This window comes from Archocentrus centrarchus, chromosome 19, assembly GCF_007364275.1.
Source record: "Archocentrus centrarchus isolate MPI-CPG fArcCen1 chromosome 19, fArcCen1, whole genome shotgun sequence".
Lineage (NCBI taxonomy): Eukaryota > Metazoa > Chordata > Actinopteri > Cichliformes > Cichlidae > Archocentrus > Archocentrus centrarchus.
Window position 1 is genome coordinate 9818733 of NC_044364.1, and position 19490 is coordinate 9838222.

At 37.6% G+C, this 19490-nt stretch overlaps 1 protein-coding gene across 1 annotated transcript; it reads right to left on the reverse strand.

Annotated features, from left to right (window-relative positions):
• Positions 1-2062: 2062 nt before the first annotated feature.
• Positions 2063-19490, reverse strand: LOC115798182 (integrin alpha-M-like). The gene is made up of 30 exons (XM_030754934.1): positions 19439-19490; positions 15696-15798; positions 15387-15490; positions 15064-15134; positions 14549-14663; positions 13892-14019; positions 13632-13777; positions 13092-13242; positions 11236-11386; positions 10883-10956; positions 10594-10711; positions 8865-9004; positions 8608-8754; positions 8305-8514; positions 8023-8156; positions 7564-7706; positions 7301-7455; positions 7041-7163; positions 5162-5235; positions 4455-4596; positions 4267-4365; positions 4078-4157; positions 3904-3990; positions 3735-3804; positions 3536-3634; positions 3355-3435; positions 3131-3241; positions 2848-2961; positions 2660-2770; positions 2063-2460 (listed from the first exon to the last, which is right to left on the reverse strand). The coding sequence occupies exons 1-30, from the start codon at positions 19473-19475 to the stop codon at positions 2350-2352; spliced, it is 3429 nt and encodes a 1142-aa protein (XP_030610794.1). The 5' UTR covers positions 19476-19490; the 3' UTR covers positions 2063-2349.

The window sequence follows — 19490 nt, forward strand, 5'->3', positions numbered from 1 at the left end:
GCTGCGTTTTTGCGAATTAATCGCCCTCATAAAACGCACTGTGAAAGAAAGGAAGTCGACATCAAACGATGATGTAATGAGGTTGTGATGTTTCTAAACAAGAGAAGGAAGAAACAGATTCTGGGTTCATCCAACTCATAAGAAAGCAACAGCAGGGAGAGTTTCATGGTTTGATCCAGGAGTTGAAGCTGCATCGCGGCCGCTTTGGCGCATACTTCAGGATGTCAGTGGGCAGTTGTTATTGGCAGAGTTGGGATCATATGTGAGGAGGCAGAGAATAATTTCAGAAAGCCGACTGGATTACAACAGCGTGTAGCTGTGTGTCTGAGGTAAAATAGTATGAGTTTACTGTTCCCAGCTGTATATTCAGTACATTGGTGCGCGTTTTGAGCTATGAACTCGCATGTTGCTAAATGCAGCGCTCTGATTGGTCAGATCTGTTTGTGCGTCTGGTGTGTAAAGGACCGGACGCGTAAATTCCGTGCGAATGTTTCGTGCGTTTCGGACTCGCCTGTTCTTAATGCAGCCGTTCACACCAACCTCGTCATTTCACAGGACGAATTTGCAGCATTTATTTTTCGGTTCAAGTTCGATTTTTCTGAATAAACAGGTCTGACCAATCAGAGCGCTGCATTTAGCAGCATGTGAGGTCATAGCTCAAAACGCGCACCAATGTACTGAATATACAGTGATGTGGGAACAATAAAATCATAATATTTTACCTCAGACGCACAGCTACACGCTGCTCCGGGTCAGTCAGCTCTCTGATATTATCCTCTGCCTCCTCACATGTGATCCCAACTCTGCCAACAAGAGCTCAAACTGTCCCACTGACATCCTGAAATATGCGCGAAAGCATCCGTGATGCAGCTTCAACTCCTGGATCAAGCCATGAAACTCTCCCTGCTGCTGCTTTCTTATGAGCTGGATGAACACATAAACTCTCTTTCTTCCTTCTCTTGTTTAGAAACATCAGGGCCTCATTACATCATCGCTTGATGTCGACTTCCTTTCTTTCCCAGTGCATTTTATGAGGGCGATTTATTCGCAAAAACAGCGCGTCCGGTGTGTATGTAGGTTACACGACAAGTTCACATCCGAAAGATTCGGAATTTCATGTCGTTTTTACGCAACGCACCCGGTGTGAAACGGCCTTAAAGGCCTTAAAGGCCTTAAGTGGAGCATTTTTACGGACTAAGCTAAGATGAGTGGCATTTCATAACATACACATTCCCACTGTTCTGGGCATGTGTATGTTGTAAAATGATGTTTATTATTTGGGTATAAAGGGCCCGGTCATTTGCCCTGCCCCCGGCCCGGCTCTGATTTGTTCCGCTAGTGCTAACAGGATAAACACCCATAAGTTGGTTTCAGCCATAGTCACAATCGGGAAGCAAGTCAGTGAGATTCAACCTCCACTGCCTGAAGAGGATGCTGCAACACCATGAGGATTGAATGATTGTGTGAAAGATGCTGACACTTATGAAATTTTTCTTACCCTGAATATGCTTTAGCTAAAGTTGCATTTATATTATATGTTTATTTACCTCAAGTGCTATGCTTTTGTGTCTGAGTGCAGGGGACTCAGACCCATGTGGTGTGCTTTGTGGATGATGATGCTTTGTTTGGTAACATCAGATTGTTTAACGGTGACAGAGGTTTCTGGAGTGGGGAGATTAATGTTGCATCTTACGCTGGCAGCCACACCATGTGCGTGTGAGAGTTTCATGTTAAATTCATATGATTTGAGCAGCATTTGGCACCTGCTATAAAATATGTTAGCAAAAAAACAGCTCCCGCAGTAGATTACACATTACACAAGCCTGAAAAGTTTTGTCATTTATTCCGGAAAAAATCATATCACATTTATGTTTTTGTAAACAAGCTAAGTGCTTTTAAGGTATTAAATTTCATACATCTTACAGTACATGATGGCATGAAAGTTCACAATACAAAAAAATTCTAAAAAAAAAAAATAATAATAATAATAAAGAAAATTACAACATTTGCAGAAATTTAAACACAAAGATTCTGAAAAAAAAAAAAGAATGACAGACAGAGGGGCAGAAGTTTATATGGCCTATAACGATACTTCTTTGGATATTTTAGGTTTATTCTATGACCTTGCTTTGAGAGTCCTGACCACCAGGTAGGACCCTCGGTTATAGGTAATAGTGAATGAGTGAGCGAGGGAGTGATTTCAGACACAGCAACAGCTGTTTTAGGTTTACTGTATCAAATGCAGTAGCATGGACATTTCTACACACTGTGTTCATTCCTAAAGATATCAGGAAGGTCTGTATCTTTCATAGTGATTAAATGAACAACTACGCACAAATATTATCTTTGTTATTCTGCTGGGGGTGCACCTGCCTCAGTCCCTGCATCAGTCCCTGGATCTGGACTGCCTTCTGCATTTTCATTCATCATCTGTTTGTATTTACTCTTGAAAAATCCAGCCTGGGAGTGCAAGAAAATAAAAAAAAAACACAAAAATTCAGCAGTTGAGCATTAGAGTTGCAATAAAAGTGGATGAAAATAACCACATTATGTGACTGAATGTAAAAACCTGTAAAGTTTTTTCTCTTAACTGGACGTGTTCTCTAATAACTTTTTAAGCTGAGTAATTAAATAAAAAAGTGTAAGAAGAGTCTTTTACCTTATACAGGCCAGCAGTGAGTAAAGTCAGTAAAGCCAACCCTCCCAGGGATCCTCCGACAATCGCTCTGGTGAAATCTGGTTTAGGATACACTTCTACCTCTGCCTCAATCTGAGAGATGAGGTGACAGAATGTGGATGACATTCAAGCTCTTATAAATCAAACAAGAGAAAATAATGTGTAATCACCTTGCGAACTGGAGGATTGTTGTTGGACCCTATTGAAAAGTAGATGTACTGGTTTTTGTCGTACTCCAGACTGGCTGTGCTGGTCAAGAGGAATTTGGCAGATTGAAGTCCAATCTAAGACCAAAAAGAATGGAATAATTGAACCTAAATTAGGCAGTGGTTGACTTTAATAGGAAAATTATTAAATCTAAAGATTCAACCAAGTTACTACAACATACTCAGGAACGATTGCAAAAATATATATATATATTATGTTATGTTATACAAACTACCCATCAACTACCTGCTCTATCCATCCTGAACTGAGGTTGGAAGAGATTTTGTACGTCCTGCTCTCCCGTATTCCCATGAATGTGTTGCACTTAAACACTCTGCACCTGGCTACAGAGCAGTCCTGTGGGGGATTTAAAAGAAGAGTGAATGTGATCCAATGTAATGTGATGTAATGTGTTTTTAAATCTATTACTAGGCTGAATTTCAATGGTTAAAGTGTATAGAGATACTTACCACTACTTTATTCTCTTGTATCTGAGGAACAAAATTTCTGACACCCGATTCTTCATCATTTCCTCTCTGACAATCTGAAATCTAAAATATATTTATTTCATGTATGTTTGGTTGTGTCCCAAAAACCTAAGATTGAGCCATTTTTGGAGTCAGCAGCTAAAACTTCTGACATATATTTTACCTGTAGACTGTTCAAATCCACCCAAATGTCTTTTTCACCGAGCTTCACTGGAACCCTGATCACCACAGTGAAATTAAGCGCTCTGATATCATTTGTAACCTAAAAGAAGGAGAGAAATGGATAACCAAGGATGTAGTTAGATCTAAATCATACAATGAACTTTTAAAAACTTCAGATATATACAGGTGTTACATTTTACCTGGATAGATTGTTGCACTGGTTTCTGTAAATTATTCATCCCAAATGTGAAATTGTTGTAGCTGAGGGAGCTAAACAGACATATTTTAAACATTACATAAATACCATACAATACAACATTTATTACTTTCTACATGATTTATTTTGTTAAGAACAGAACAACAACACACCTTTCAAATGTCATAAAAATGCTGTACTTCACATTGATCGATTTCTTTTTGTAGAGTTGACTTGTAGCAGCATGCTCCTGATTTCCACTGAAAGAGAGAAGTGAAATTATTTGTACTGTATCTGCGGGCTTATTGCTTAAATGAAGAGTACCTGCAACAAAGGAACAAGAGTACCTGGTGGCATTTGCAGTGACAAAAATCCTCCTCTCAAGCTGACTATTGGTGTCAACCCCATAGGAGACAATGAAGGAAGCCTTAATTGAAGGAGAGAGATGAGAGTGACTGCTCTTTGTTTAGAAACTGTACAAAAGTGAGAAACAATGAATGAGAAAAGATGTTCTGAACAAAAAATAAAAAACAAACCTTAGTTTTGCTTTTGAAAATTGGCTTGTCAATAGAGCAGTCTGTGCTTCCTCGTGATAAACCATCTTCACTGTCCAAGGAGTTGCACTCAATTCTTCCCTTTATTAGAAAACAAAATGACTGCTGGATGCATTGGGAGAGTAGCAGATCAGTGGTGAATTGATACAGACTTGATCCTGATGCCTTACCTGCAGAATGGTGAACTTCCTGTAGGAGAGTCCAGCTGGGTAGGTGAGAATAACACGGCTGTTGTAGGAGTTTTCCCCTCTGTTTTCCACTGTGACTGTGACATCCAAAAGCTCATCAATGCCCACTTTAACCTCTGAGGATCTGGCAGAATATGGAGGAGGACGAGAATAAAGGGAGAGGAAAATAAGATGCTAGCATGCTGATACTAAGTGGGAAGGTATTTTTACCATCTTAATTTATTGAGTTAACATTTGCTGACAACTGAGGCTGTCATCAGTTTTAATGGTATTACTGATGGCACGTTATGGCAAGTTAAAGGTTTACCAAAGAACTTACAATTGATATTCAGGAAGCAACAAGCTGTTAATGAAATTATAATTTATTCCAAAGTAAAATCAGAAATTAGACCCACAAAGTTGTGCCAAAATGAACATAAAGGAGAAAGTTTGTTGATGTGTTTATATGGGAAGATTCTCAGCAGACCACTCAAATCATTATGAGTGATCCTCTGATCACTTCTATTCAATTATCTGGCAATCATTTAAATAGCAGTTCAATACTTCTTTAATGAAACACGATCAGTTTTAGTGTAAAACTGTTAAACCTAGCATGTTACCAGACAGGGTCTAGTGGGGGTGGAGCCTTTCGCAGCTGCCATGGGGCGAGAGGCCACAAGCAAAGCTCAAGTTTTGTAACCGAGTCTCACCTGGTGAAGTTGAAATCCACTTTCAGGCTATCAACACATTCGTTGTCAGTGCCACAGCTGATTTCAAACCCTAACTGCAAATGAGAGCACAGTGGAAAAAGTATTTATATTATACATTATTTACAGGTTAAATGAAACATTGCATAAGTAAATCCAATGTCAATTGTATTTATATTTTAACATTTTAATTATGTAGCAGATTTCATTACATGTAAACTCAATGTTCTACCATAGCAATAAAAAAATCAACAAAACAAAACTTCACAAAGAAATAAAATACAAGTTAACATTACACACACACACAAAAACACAGTTATTAACTGTAAGCATGTGATAATAAAAAGGTTTTCTGTCTTTTCTGAATGTAAACACAGTTGTAACTGACCTCAGGTCAGCAGGCAGCTTGTTTCAAGGAAAAGGACCACAGTAACTGAAAGCACCCTCAGTACACTTAATTCTGTTTCCTCAATACACTTATTACTTTCTATTTCTATTTCTGGGAACAGTTAGAAGATCTGGACCTGATAACCTGAAAAGATCTTATTGGGTTATAGACACTGAGCAAGTCAGAGATGACCTGAGGGTCCAATCCACTGAGCGCTTTATTGAACTAGCAGAAGGATTTTAATGGCAATCCTAGTATATTGAACTGGGAACTGGGTCAAACCTGTTTGATCTGAATTCAAGCAATTTAGAAACGTTACTCTAGAAGAAAGAAGCAAACTCACTGCATGTATCTGTGGAAACATTCAGTCAGTAAAGTTTTGGAGTAATTTATCGATTAAAATAAAAAAGTGGAATAGGACTGGCTGTTAATCAGCTGGGAGATGTGGGATTTGATTTCATTCTTTTTAGTAGTGAAGTGCATTTTTATAGATTTCAAAGTCAATTTGTAGTTCATTTTTTCTATATTTTCTCTTAGCTCTCCACAGAGATTCTTTTCTATTGTTATATTTTTGCTGTTTCTCCAAGGTGCTTTAAGTGGACCACATATAAAAACAGTTCTGACAGAGAAATATAATTGATAATTTGAGAAATGGCTTTAGAGAAATTGTCTGAAATAGATCTGAGATGGCAATGAACATTTGTAACTGTGATATCAAGTCCTCTGGAAAAAATTGCATCAAGCGTGTGACCTTTTGCAAGGGTGTTACCAGTCACATGTTTAAAATGAAAACATTCCAATAAAATGATCAACACTTTCATGTCTGAATTGCATAAAATGTACAGACAGTGGCTGAAACTTTTCATTGTTATTAATGCTCGGTTTCACTTCAGCGATTTGGATGTTATAACTTTGCTCTTCTCCACAGCTCGCTGATGGACCAACAACAGCACATGCAAGAGTAACCCTCGGACCCATTTTTGACACTACGCCCATCTGACAACAAACACTCTTTGGAGGTAGATGAGCATCCCGAGACTGTCCGTAAACTGCCTTTACACCTTCCACCTTTAAAAAACATCATGGTCTTCTTCACAGCCAGGAAACTCATCTGTGTGATCTCAGACAGAGGCACTCTTCATAAGGTAAATGCTTGTATTTTGAATTTGTTCTTTTTTTCACTGCTGTTGAAGCAGCAGAGAACTGCGCAGCTTCTCCTCAGTGCCCAAAGTAGAGTTAAATGGAAGGTAAAAGGAGACAACTGTGCAGGTTTTAGTACAATTTGCATTTACTGTAGGGAGACAACACTGCAGTAATGTTGACTTATTTGCTTCCAGTACTTCAGTAGAAGTCTCTCCACTAGGTATTGGTCAATTTCATGCAAGTAACATAATGAATTCAGAAAATTTAAGGGCAAGACCAAAGATGCTTTTATACCTTCATAAAGACTAGACTCAGTTGTTCACTTAATAAGGTTTTTAAATGATTACTTACAGGATAAATGGTGGTTTGAGCCTGTGGGGCGAGACTTGGTCTGAGATTTGTGTTTGAGGGCAAACCATCAAATGTGAATTTGAGCTCATTGGAAAGCGCACTGAGAGCATCTTCTGGACAGGCCTGCAAGAAAAGAGCAGTGTTAGGCTTCAATTCAGTGTTGGAGGATTCTTAAAAATAAAATTGATTAAATAAAATCTTTTGTTTAATGAGTTGAACCTCTGTTGGTTGCAGTACTTTTTTCTGATGTTAGGTTTTACCTCAATATGGAATGTCAGAGTTAAACACTTTTTTTCCCCCACGTCAACAGTAACTGATCCAGACTGCTCTCGTTGTTTCCCACTGATGTAAGCTCGGCTGTTTGGAGGTTTGCGAGTGGCATCCAGTGTTAAAATATAATTAATCCTTGCTTGAGCTGGAACATCAGAGTTTGATTTAAAACATTATAAATGTAAACTCACAAAAAATAAATGAACTGATGCAGTGGTTTTGTGGTTTAGAAAAAGTGGGCAGAATGATGAACCTGTGTTGACTGTAGATACTCTGCTCATGGTAAAGCAGATTGTAGCTGTGTTCTCCAGTGGTTTTGAACAGTCTACATTCTGAGTAGGAATTTGCTTTGGGCTGAATGACACCTCAGCTTCTACCATCACTATGGGTCTTGATCTGGAAAGTAGGAAAATGTATGTGAACAACATTTGGATTTTTAATTTTGGTGTTCTGACCCAAATTAGTAACAAGGCTGCCCAACAATGTAATCTTTCCCATGTTCTACCAACATTCTACAATTTATAAATTCCACCATTTATGATCGACTTAATGCTATTTTATATAAAAATGTATGTATTGTTCTATAACAATGACCTTTCAAATTGACCTAAACTTTTTTACCATTAGTGCATTCATTAAAGTTGCACCTCAACAAAAACAGTAGAACTGACATAGATCATAATAATGCATGACTGGACTATCTTGGACTTACCTCAGTAAGACAACTTTGCCCTTTGAACCCACCACTAAGTCAGGCAGTTTATCACCACTCTGGTCAAATGATGATTGACTGATTGATAGGCCGAAGAACTTCAGTCCTGACTGAACCTCAGAGCCAGTAATTCTCTGTGTACATGGAAATACTTTTATTTAATCAAATTGTAGATTGTATAGATATTGATGTTACATCAATATCTATATCTTGTAAAGGTATCTATGTATAGATCTATACAAGATATTTATACATCTTTGTGAACTCTTCGATGTTGTGTACCTGTGAGTAAGTAGGACTGATTCTTCTTCCTTCACTGTTGAATATGTAGATGCTGCCTTCACCATCATTCTCCAAAGGTGCTCCAACTGCCAAATCCCTGAATCCATCTGAGTTTAGATCAGGCAGCACAGCAAGAGAAGAGCCGAACCTTCCTTTGACAGCTGCATGTCCTCTTAGTATTAATGGTTCATTAAAATTACACTCTACAAACTGAAAGTAGAAGTATTAGTATTATATGGTCATTTAAAAGGAGATAAAAAAAAAAAGATTAATTAAACTGCAGCAGATCAGACTGTGATTTACCAAACCAGTTAATCTGCAAACATAAACTCTTCCCTCTCCATTAGGCTCCAAGTGCATTGGGGCAGATATGAAGATTAGATCAGTGATGCCATCATTATCTATGTCCATGGCACACACCTCTGCCCCGAAATATTCACCAGTCTGATACTGTGTAAGCAACAAATTATTAATGAAAAGAGAAAAACAGTTTTATTTGAGAAAATTATTTATATAAAGTTTACAATGTCATTCAGCTCTGCCCTGCTGCAAATACATACCTGTGATGCAAAGGGTTCAATTGTTTGGTTTTCAAAGCTTTCTCTGTTAACGGCGACCACAACTCCTCTGTGTTTGTATCTTGGAGCACCAACAATTGTCAGAGAACCACTTTGGGTTTTAGCAATTGCCATGGAGTAACCTAGAATTTAGGTGGGCAAAAGGGGGAAGACAGATTAGGACTCTTTATTTCTTCCTCACAACTGTGTCCATTTTTCAAACTCATCAACTTGTTTAGGTGCAGCAGAGCTGTGTATGTACAGTGCTGTGAAAATGTATTTTCGGTCTACACCAAACATGTATTTTTTTTTTCAAGTTTTTCAGAAAACACACACAAAAAGGACCAAATACTAAAAACATGATGATTTAAGCAAAAATAAAAAAGAAATTGTCAAAATGTTTTATTAAACTTTATTTTAGAAAGGTGATGATATTTTAATATTAGACAAAGATCATTAAATAAGTAAAGATAAGTAAATACAAAATGCAGTTTTTAAATGATGGTTTTATTTATTAAGGGAAAATAGCTGGGGCGCCTGGGTGGCTTAGTGGTGAAGCCGGCGACCACATACAAATGCTGCGTTGCGGTGCAGGCGGCCCGTCGCCAATTTGCCCGCGTGTCTTCCTCTGTATCTTTCCCCCATTTTCTGTCTCTCTCCACTGCTAACAAAAGCCGCTGTGGCCAAAAACGCAAAAAAAAAAAAAAAAAAAAAAAAAAAAACTGTTCAAACCTTTGGGGCCTTGTGTGGAAAAGTAATTGCCCCCTAAATCTAATAACTGGTTGTGCCACCGTTGGCAGCAAGAACTGCAATCAAGCATTTGCAATCTGTCAGTGAGTCTTTCACATCACTGTGGAGGAATTTTGACCCACTCTTTTTTGCATAATTGTTCTTATTTAGCCACACAGGGCGGTTTGGCTTGTTTAAGCCAAAGCATCTCATCAGGTTTAAGCCCAGACTTTGCCTAGAAACCTTTTTTTTTTTTTTTTTTCTTTTTTTCAAGTCATTGAGCGTTGGACTTGCTGTTGTGTTTCCAATCATTGTCCTGTTGTATAACCCAAGTGTGCTTGAGCTTCAGGGCACAAACTGATGGCTGGACATTCTCCTTCAGGAGTTTCTGGTAGAGAGCAGAATTCGTGGGTCCATCAATTATGGCAAGTCATCCAGGTCCTGAAGCAGCAAAGCAGCCCGGTCTCTTTCTTATTGTTGAATCATGAACACAGACCTCAACTGCAACAATTGAGTTATTTAGATGGTGTTGTGGGTCCTTTTGTGACCTCCTGGATGAGTCATTGATTCACTCTTGGACTAATTTAGCCAGTTGGTCAGCCACTCCTTGGAAGGTCCACAAGTTTTCTCCATTTGGGGATAATGACTCACCAAGGTTTGCTGAAGTCTCAAAGCATTTGAAATGGGTTTATATTCAGATTTTCTTTCGAGACTGATAGATGTCAATTAATTTATTTCCCATCGATTGTTTGGCTCCTTCAGATCGTGGCATGATGTGTTGCTTTTTGAGATTTTTTTTTAGCCTACTTCAATTTGTCAAACAGGCTTATTTAAAAACTGCATTTTTCTATGTACTTGGGTTATTTTTATCTAATATTAAATTGATGATTTGAAACATGTAACTGTGACAAATATGGGGGAAAAAATCAGGAAGCAGGCAGATACTTTTCACAGTATATGATTATGTGTTTAAGTTAGATTGTTAAAAGTGTAATATTCTTACCAAGATAACTGTCAGGCTCCAAAGACACATCCTCATATGTTTTCACCTTCTGGCCCCTTGTGTACTGCACGTAGCCTCCCTTCCACTGGTTTGCACCAACAATAGACATTTGAATTCCCTACAGTGTAGACAGAAAATGTATTTTATATATAATTTATTTTACATTTTAAATCTGGATTGTGTTTAGCTGTATAACTGTTTGCTTTTAGGCAATAAAAAGTGCAACACAGGCATGTGTGACTCTTTCTATGACTTTACTGTGTGTTGAGTTTCTGGTAGTTTTAATGACCTCAGGCACAAAAGCTGCACTGAATCCTTCCTGAGACATTTCCATTTTCAGTGACTCTCCACTGCTTTGAGAGCCTGTAACATAAATGGAAAAGGCAACCAGAATATATAAAAAATCTAAACTTTTTTTCATTGTACTTCAAGTAGTCATTTCAAACAATTTTTTGTTGTTTATTCCTAAACTGCTGAAGCAGCTATCATTCATTTCGTTAATGTATAGTGACAGGATGTTGTGCTTGAAATGAAACACTAATAAGTAAAACACAATAAAGTTAATAAAAATGTGATCATGTTCATTTTTGGAACCTTGGAACATGAATTTTAACTGTTGTAACAATAAATTTATGTTTGTACCTTCAATGGAGAAAATTTTGTCCTGCAGGTTCTGTCTTATTATTTCAAGTGCATTGAAGTTCTCCACTTGAAACACATATTTGTCTGAAGGAGGCGATGCAATGGTGTTCAGTTCTTGTTTTGCTGCATGTTTCTTAAATGCATTCCCCACCTAGGGTAATTGAAAAACGTATGTTTCAGTTCTCATCCTGTGCAAAATGATTTGCTCACTTTATTGAAATACAGTCCATAAACTTAAGATTGGTATTGTACAAAAACAATGAATAGAATCCAAGTTTCCTTTATTAGTCATTGTACACAATGAGATTATGTTCCAGAACATCCATCCAAGAAAAGACAAACAAATCAAACAAACAGGGGAGATAAGTGTCTGCAGCCTTGCAGCCATCAGAGGTGCTGCCCTTTAAAAATGATGGAAACAATAGTGAACACAATGGGGTAAGTGAGGAGAAAAAAAGCATCTCATACTTTGCCCCAACAGGGCACAATATGAGGTTGAAAAAACCTGTACAGCGTGGTGTGAGCACATATACTGCATGGGAGTGCTGGGGTGGGCGAGGATGGAAGGGAGCCAGCAGAGGTGAGTGGGTTCAGGTTACTGTGGACCCAACTCCCTCCTCAGCTAACAGTTCCTGATAAGAGGTGTAATGTTCATCAGCAGTCTTGGTCTAGGGATATCAGTTCACACAGGTCAGAGGACAGTGCAGGGACGTAGAGCATCTGTTTACACAACATCCAGGAGGAAAAAAATGAGATATCTGGCAATCCAAGGCCGCCAGGGAGCCAAATTTCAGATACTACAATTGTTTTGGAACAGGCTGTCACTGATTAATTTTCTGACAGCCTTACAATCTTGCTGGCACCTCTTAATGGCAAAAAATCCAATCATCTGAATTTTCTTGGTTCTTTCCTTGCTGCGCAGAAACAGACACTTCTCCAAGATCTAATCCCTTCCGATTCAGCTCCAGCATAAACTGAGCCGGAGTTGAGTTTGTATTGCTCTGCATCCCCTCACAGGCAGCCTTAGCAAGGCCCAAACGGCTGCCCAGACTTCCCAAATTTCATGATAAGCCAGATATCCCCAAGTCCAATCAGGAGAAATCCTGGAATCAATAAGCCAAATATATATGCCACATCCTCAATCGACAGTACAGTATAGAATATCACTGCTGCAACAATTTCTTCCTTCCTATATATTACATGATATATTGCATTATATTAGAGAGTGAGGTCACCAAGTGCTGACGTATATAGTGCATAAAAGTCAAAAATCATAATACATTTTATTTGTAAGACCCTTCAAGACACCCCAGGATACTTTACAGAGGTAAAAACAAAACAAAACAAAACAAAAAATCACAGATAATATATATAAAAGCATAAAATGAATAGAAAAATGTGAGTATGCCATCTTGAATTTTTGATACGAGAATGAAAGGATAGAGAGCTGTCAAGGATGACACCCAGACTCTTAACCTGAGGGGAGGGGGAAACTAAGGAACTGTGGAGGGGAAACTGTTAGCTTTGGATGGAATAAATTTTGTTCAGACGAGGAGGAACTCAGTTTTATCACTGTTTAATTTAAGAAAATGCTCTGCCCACTCAATAACCTCCTCACGCATTAACATCAGCACAACAACTGTGCAGCAGGAGCTTCATGGCCTGGGTTTTCATGGCCAAGCAGCTTCTGGAAGTTTAATGAGCGGATGAGCCGATACTTTTCTCCATCACATGACTGTTGCATTATATTAGAGAGTCAGTTGTCAGACTACATGACTGTAGTCTGACAACTGACCAAAACACATCATCACTATGAAACTCAACACTCTGCAAGTTTAAATAATGAAAGTACTTACCCCAATAGCAAATCGAACAATGTTTTTATTCTCTGCTAGCTGTGCTGCACCTCGCAGATCCTTCCGGTCATTGGATTCTCCATCAGTAATTACTATCAAGACCTTCTTCACATTTGGTCTGGAACCACTTTGTGATGTGAAAACCTTTTCCCTGTCAAATTAAGAAAACAAAAGTCTAATATTAACACATCTTTTTACAGTTCATCTTGTAGTCATAGGGTCAGTTGCATGATTGGTTATCATTTCAGCATGTATCATTCTTTTTTACATTATCTTTCAACATTACTGAGATTTTTGTACTTTGCAGATCCAACTAATACAGGCATTGTTTTCTTAAATTTAACTGCAAGTATTTGAATTTAGCCTTGGCTGGGGCCATCTCATCCACACTGTAGAAGATAATACTTTAAAATCCACTTCTATGTACATTGTCTCATTTGAAAGGCTTGCATCAGTCGGAATCAACACAGTATTCACTGTGGTCAGATTCAAAGAAAGAAAATAACTATAGTGCTTCAGTAATATCATTGCATTCCTTACGCAACATTTTTGATGGCCTTAGCTGTGTAAGTAGTTCTCTGCAGTTGTTTGATTCCATTGATGTCTTTGTCTACTGATCCAGATGAGGAAAATTTCTTAAAGTGAAACTCAACCTGTGGTGAACGAGAGAACTGGGAAACAGAAAACTGAAAAAAGGGAGAAAAAATATTTAATACATCTAAAGTCGAATGGAAATGGAAATTATAAAATAACTTTTATGTCTATGCTATGATTTAACTGACAGAGTGACAGTGTCTCACCTGCGTGTCACCTGAGAGAAATGACAGGATTAGATCTTTCACAAACTTCTTCATTGTTAGAAAATCTCGAGGAGATACGCTGCCTGAACCATCCAACAGAAAAGCGATGTCTGCTTGTGATTGGCACTCTATCAAAGAGATGGATTCAAAATAGAATTCATTTTTATGAGTAAATGTTAATATTTTCCCCTCACACTCATGTTGTACGAACAAAAATAATTTGCCCCTTTTAGTAAAAGGACTGTGAACTGTGTGTGTGTGTGTGTGTGTGTGTGTGTGTGTGTGTGTGTGTGTGTGTGTGCGTATGTTTATAATACCTTGTGGGGACAATTTTCCTGACATATACTATGTTGTGGGGACCAATTGCTCCTTGTGGGGACTGGAACCTTGTCCCCACAAGGGGAAACCCTGTTTTTGGGTCAGGGGTCAAAGTTAGGGCTAAGGTATGAATTGAGTTTAGGTTAGGGTTAGGGTTAGGTATGTGATGGTTAGGGTTAGGAAAAGGGTAAAGGTAAGGTTTAGGCTGTAGAAATGAATGGAAGTCAATGGAAATTCCCCACAAAGATAGCAAAACACACTTGTGTGTGTGTGTGTGTGTGTGTGTGTGTGTGTGTGTGTGTGTGTGTGTGTGTGTGTCAAAACTCCATTTAGTGTTACCTTGAAGAGAAGAAGGTATGGGTGGTTCAAATTTATTGTTATGGTTCATCTGAAAGCACACACCGCTGAACATGGTGATACTTTTGCAGACCTTTGGAATAGTTGGACCGCAGACCTGAGAGGACACAAAGTCATGTTGTGAGTCAGACAGTATGCAGATTAGTTCCCTGTCCAATGGTTCATTCCATATAAGATCAACCAAATCTCGAACTATAACAGGTGGAACAAAATTTGGCAGTTTAATTCTTTTGTTAATTTATTGTTTTTTCCCTGTATTTTAGAGCCCTCAAAACTTTAAGTACTGTATGTGATAGATCCACATTAAGTTTTCAGTGCTGAAAAACACATTTAGTGTTTTAGCTGATTCTGTGGGGTGACAGGGAGGAGGCACAGTTATTTTTCCTGAAATGACCTTCATGCATTTTCTAAATATAACAAGACATTTGACACAAATGGGACAGGATTTTTTTAATCCTCTGTAATTCTTTGGTAATGTGTGCAGTTCACCAACTCACCACAGTGTTTTGTGTTGTGGGATCACTTTTCATTATCAAACCAAGCGACATGTTGACTGCAAAACCTGGTGCTGCATTGAAATGTTTCAATGGGTATTAAAACACTGATAAAAGACACTTTTGTGAAAGGAAAAGAACAACATCCAAACTGGCTGCCAAGCACCACAATTATAACCCTTCCCCAGTTCACACAACTACAACTAATAAAAATTTTTAATATTTGACTTTTCCTTTCCTTGTTTTACTTCATCAGTTGGTAAGTTTATATCAGTTTTGAAAGCTGAATAGAGTTTTGGGTAATTGACACATGGATGGTTACCTACCTTTAAATGGTAGATTCTGGCAATTTTGGGCAGAGGTGGAGCACTTATATATCTTCCCTCTTTCATTTTGTGAATACTGTTCAAGTGGAGCGCTGACGACCAAACTAAGGAAATGAATCCAGACAATGATACTGTATAAGTCTAGAGAGCTTCAAATAAACTACACGTTTTCTGTTAAGAAGTATTGTATGCTTGTTACTGTTAGCAAAAGCAGAGATATTTGTTCAAAAAAATCAAAATAAATAGCAGTAATCTTAAAAACGCAGTTGCAAACCCACATTCAACAGAACAATGCATGTCCTGACTTACTCTGATTGTCTTTGAACCACCTGGTAGCCAAAACCAGCAGCAGAGCTCCTCAGGGTCTTCCAGGCCACAGGATCAATGTTGAAACAAAGTGCAGCATTTAGCACTGAGAGTTAAAGAAGGAAGAACTTCAATAATCTTATTTAAACACACTGTATAGTATAGAATACTGTACAGAATGACAATGTGATTATAGCAACTCTAATTATAATCACAGACACCCGCTTCAAATAATAGCCTAAATCGTTTTTTCAGGTTTTTTTCACAAAACACAAAAACTGAACCAAATATTGAAACTAATAGGCAAAAATATTTTTTGGTCAAAAATTACTTAGGCTATTATTCTGTTTGTTTCTTTCTTTTGTGTTTCTTTCATTACCACTAGAGAGCACCAAAGTCAGACATTTGAACATTTTCGCTCAGCGCAATTACTCACTGGAAAAACACACACACACACACACACACACACACACACACACACACACACACACACACACACACACACACACACACACACACCCTGAATACATTTGCTTATCTAAAGCACTGAAAAAAATCCATCTGGATGGAGAATTGCACTTGCGTGCACTCTCCTGTTATCCTGGCCCTATAATACGAAGCGAGTTCAACAGATCCGTTGTATGGCTGCATATTACAGCTTTAAACCTTTGATGCATAACATATGCACACCCCTTCTAATGCACAACATGGGTCAAAAATGACCCGTATTCATTTACCAGGTTATTTCATGCTGAGTTTTTCTTTGCTCTATCTTTTGAAATCAATTTATTCTTTAAATATCTTCTTTTTAATTACCACAGATGAGTATTTTTTTTTTGTTTCATTTACTACTTCATCAACAAAAATACTTTTTATATTACTACACATGGGTCATCCAAGTGTGATTTAAAATGAAATGTCTTAATACTATAATAAAAATCCATTTCAAGTAATTACTTTATCAGTGAATGGGGCCACTTAAGCTTAAAGTACATGGTCTATAGTATACTTGCTATACTTATACTTATACTTAAGTATACTTCGTAAAATGAACTTTAAGTATACTACTTTTTGCTAAGGGTTATGCAGGTAACTGTTGGGGTTAACCCTGTATAAAGGTGGCTCACTTCTCTGTGGTAACCTGCTCCGGAGCAGGTTTACTGTTCTGTAAGCGTTAATGTATGACCCTAAAACGGGACATCTACACTGTGCTTGCCGACCTTAGAAATAAACAGCGGCACTGAGAGCGCACTCAGCAATGAAATGAACTGCAATTAAAATGTTTATTTTACCGCTCTGTGCGCTAAATCACCAGATTAATGATTTTCTGCAGCATTAATCTGTTGACCTTGCATTTTACTGTTATATTTTAATGTTCTTTGGAAGTTTTTAATGACCATTTGATAATGTCTTTTTTGTAGGTGGCACAGGGAGAAGAAGGTTCATATGACCCGTGAAACGCCCTTTTAGATTGTTTAGATGCTGGATATTAAAAAAAAATATTATGATGCATCAAATATGATTACCATACCATACAAATCTTTGTTTATATCACTGCTGATTTTTTCACAGTAAAGGTGAGTGAAGTGTCAGAATAACTTGAGCAGGTATGACGTGACATTGGCATAAAAAGCCTCCAGGTTTGTGTAGCCCTCAACAAAACAAGCAGGTACTAATAATGATCACATGAACTCATAATTATTTATGATTTTTTTTTGTCCTGTTCCACAGTTTGATTTAGTTTAACATGGGTCAAAAGTGACCCGGCTGAGTTTTTATCTTTTATATCCTTGCAATAATTTAATTTCATCATTCAGCATTCAAAGTATTCCTCAATTAACTTGTTTTTCATCATCATATATCCTTATTTTATTTTTTCCTTTCTTACTTTTTGAATAAAAACCCTTTTTGTATCACTACCCTTCTAATGCACAATATGGGCCAAAAACGAACCACATTCATTTTCCAGGTTACTTCATGTATGGCTGACTGTTTCTATGATATAGTTTTGAAATAAACTAATTTTATCATTTACTTTTAAAATTATGCGGTAAATATCTTGTTTTTGTTTAGCACAAATCACCATTTTTATTTTTTAAGTTATGAACAAGCACAGCTTTTCTAATTCTAGATCAAGTTTACACACATGGGTCAGAAATGACCTGCATCCATTTACTACAGCATTTAGTGGGAACTCTGAATTGTGCTTGTGTCAGATATTTCACAGCTCAGCACAGCACCCTTTGCCCATCTAATACATGTAAGTATTGTTTTTCAATTGTTCAGTTCAATTCATGGGAGCTTCATAGCTCGGAATTTGGATTCCATGGCAAAATGACCATGGTGAGCTATGTGCAGAAGAAGGGAAAGGCTGTTGTCCTACTAAGCACCATGCATGATGACAAATGAGTGGATAACAGCAGTCAGAAGAAGAAACCAGAAGTGATCTAGTACTACAATAAAATGAAAGGAGGAGTGGACACAATGGTTCACATGGTTAGCAGCTACACGTTTGTGGAGAACAAGGAGGTGGCCCATGGTTCTCTGGTACAATATGCTGGATGTTGCCACACTCAATGCCTACACCAACTTCAGTGCACAACACCGTGATCGTATGAGTGGTGCGAGTAATGCATGCTGGCTACTTATCAAGGAGCTGGGCAAAGAGCTTGTCATGCCACATATGAAGAGGCGCATGGAGGGCACACCTAAACTCCAGAAGCATATGATTGAGGCAATGGGAAGGTGTGGGTTAAAAAAACAAAACACAGCCACCACCCAGCTACAAAAGGATATCAGACAGGAGGGCCAAAGGAAGAGGAAGAGGTGTGCGATTTCCCCAGTTTTGAAAGACAAAAAAGCCAGCAGTGCACCAGGCCTGTGTACAAGGAGCACAAACACTTAGTGATCATTTGTGAGGCATGTAAAAATTGAGATGGCAGTTTGTGTTCTAGTGATGTGTTCAATTGTGTTTTATTTTGTTAGGTCACATTTCACCAGTTTACAGTTGTATTAAGGTCAGTTCAATAACTGTTATCTGTTATCAGGATTTATGTGTATGTGTGACAAAAAGACAAACACGTTGCAAATATTAAATAAATAACTGTTTGGCCCCATTCACTGATAAAGTAATTACTTGAAACAGATTTTTATTATAGTTTTAAGACATTTCATTTTAAATCACACTTGGATGACCCATGTGTAGTAATATAAAAAGTATTTTTGTTGATGAAGTAGTAAATGAAACAAAAAAAAATACTCGTCTGTGGTAATTAAAAACAAGATATTTAAAGAATATATTGATTTCAAAAGATAGAGCAAAGAAAAACTTGAAATCACCTGGTAAATGAATACGGGTCATTTTTGACTCATGTTGTGCATTAGAAGGGGTGTGCATATGTTATGCATCAAAGGGTTAATATCCAGTATTTATTTTAGTATGACTATTTATGAAATATTTTTCCATTCATTCAGCAGGTAGTTTGAGTCAAAGGGGATAAAATGCAAATAGGGAATGACCATCACTAAAGCACTTCTCCATGATATGGTTTCACTTATTAATCTATGATCCCTGCTGGTTTTTAATACTACAAGAAATGTTTTTTTGATTGAAAAATATTGCTGTATGTATTTAGTAGGAACACAGCTTGACGCTTTAATTAAAATGCCAGTCATATTTCCACTATTTAAAGAAACTGATGATTAGGGAAGGAAATACAGCATCAGAAAGTACAAATCTGTCTTACCTGACAAGTAAATTGGAACAATATTTATCCAGTCCATTGTGTTACTCCCAAG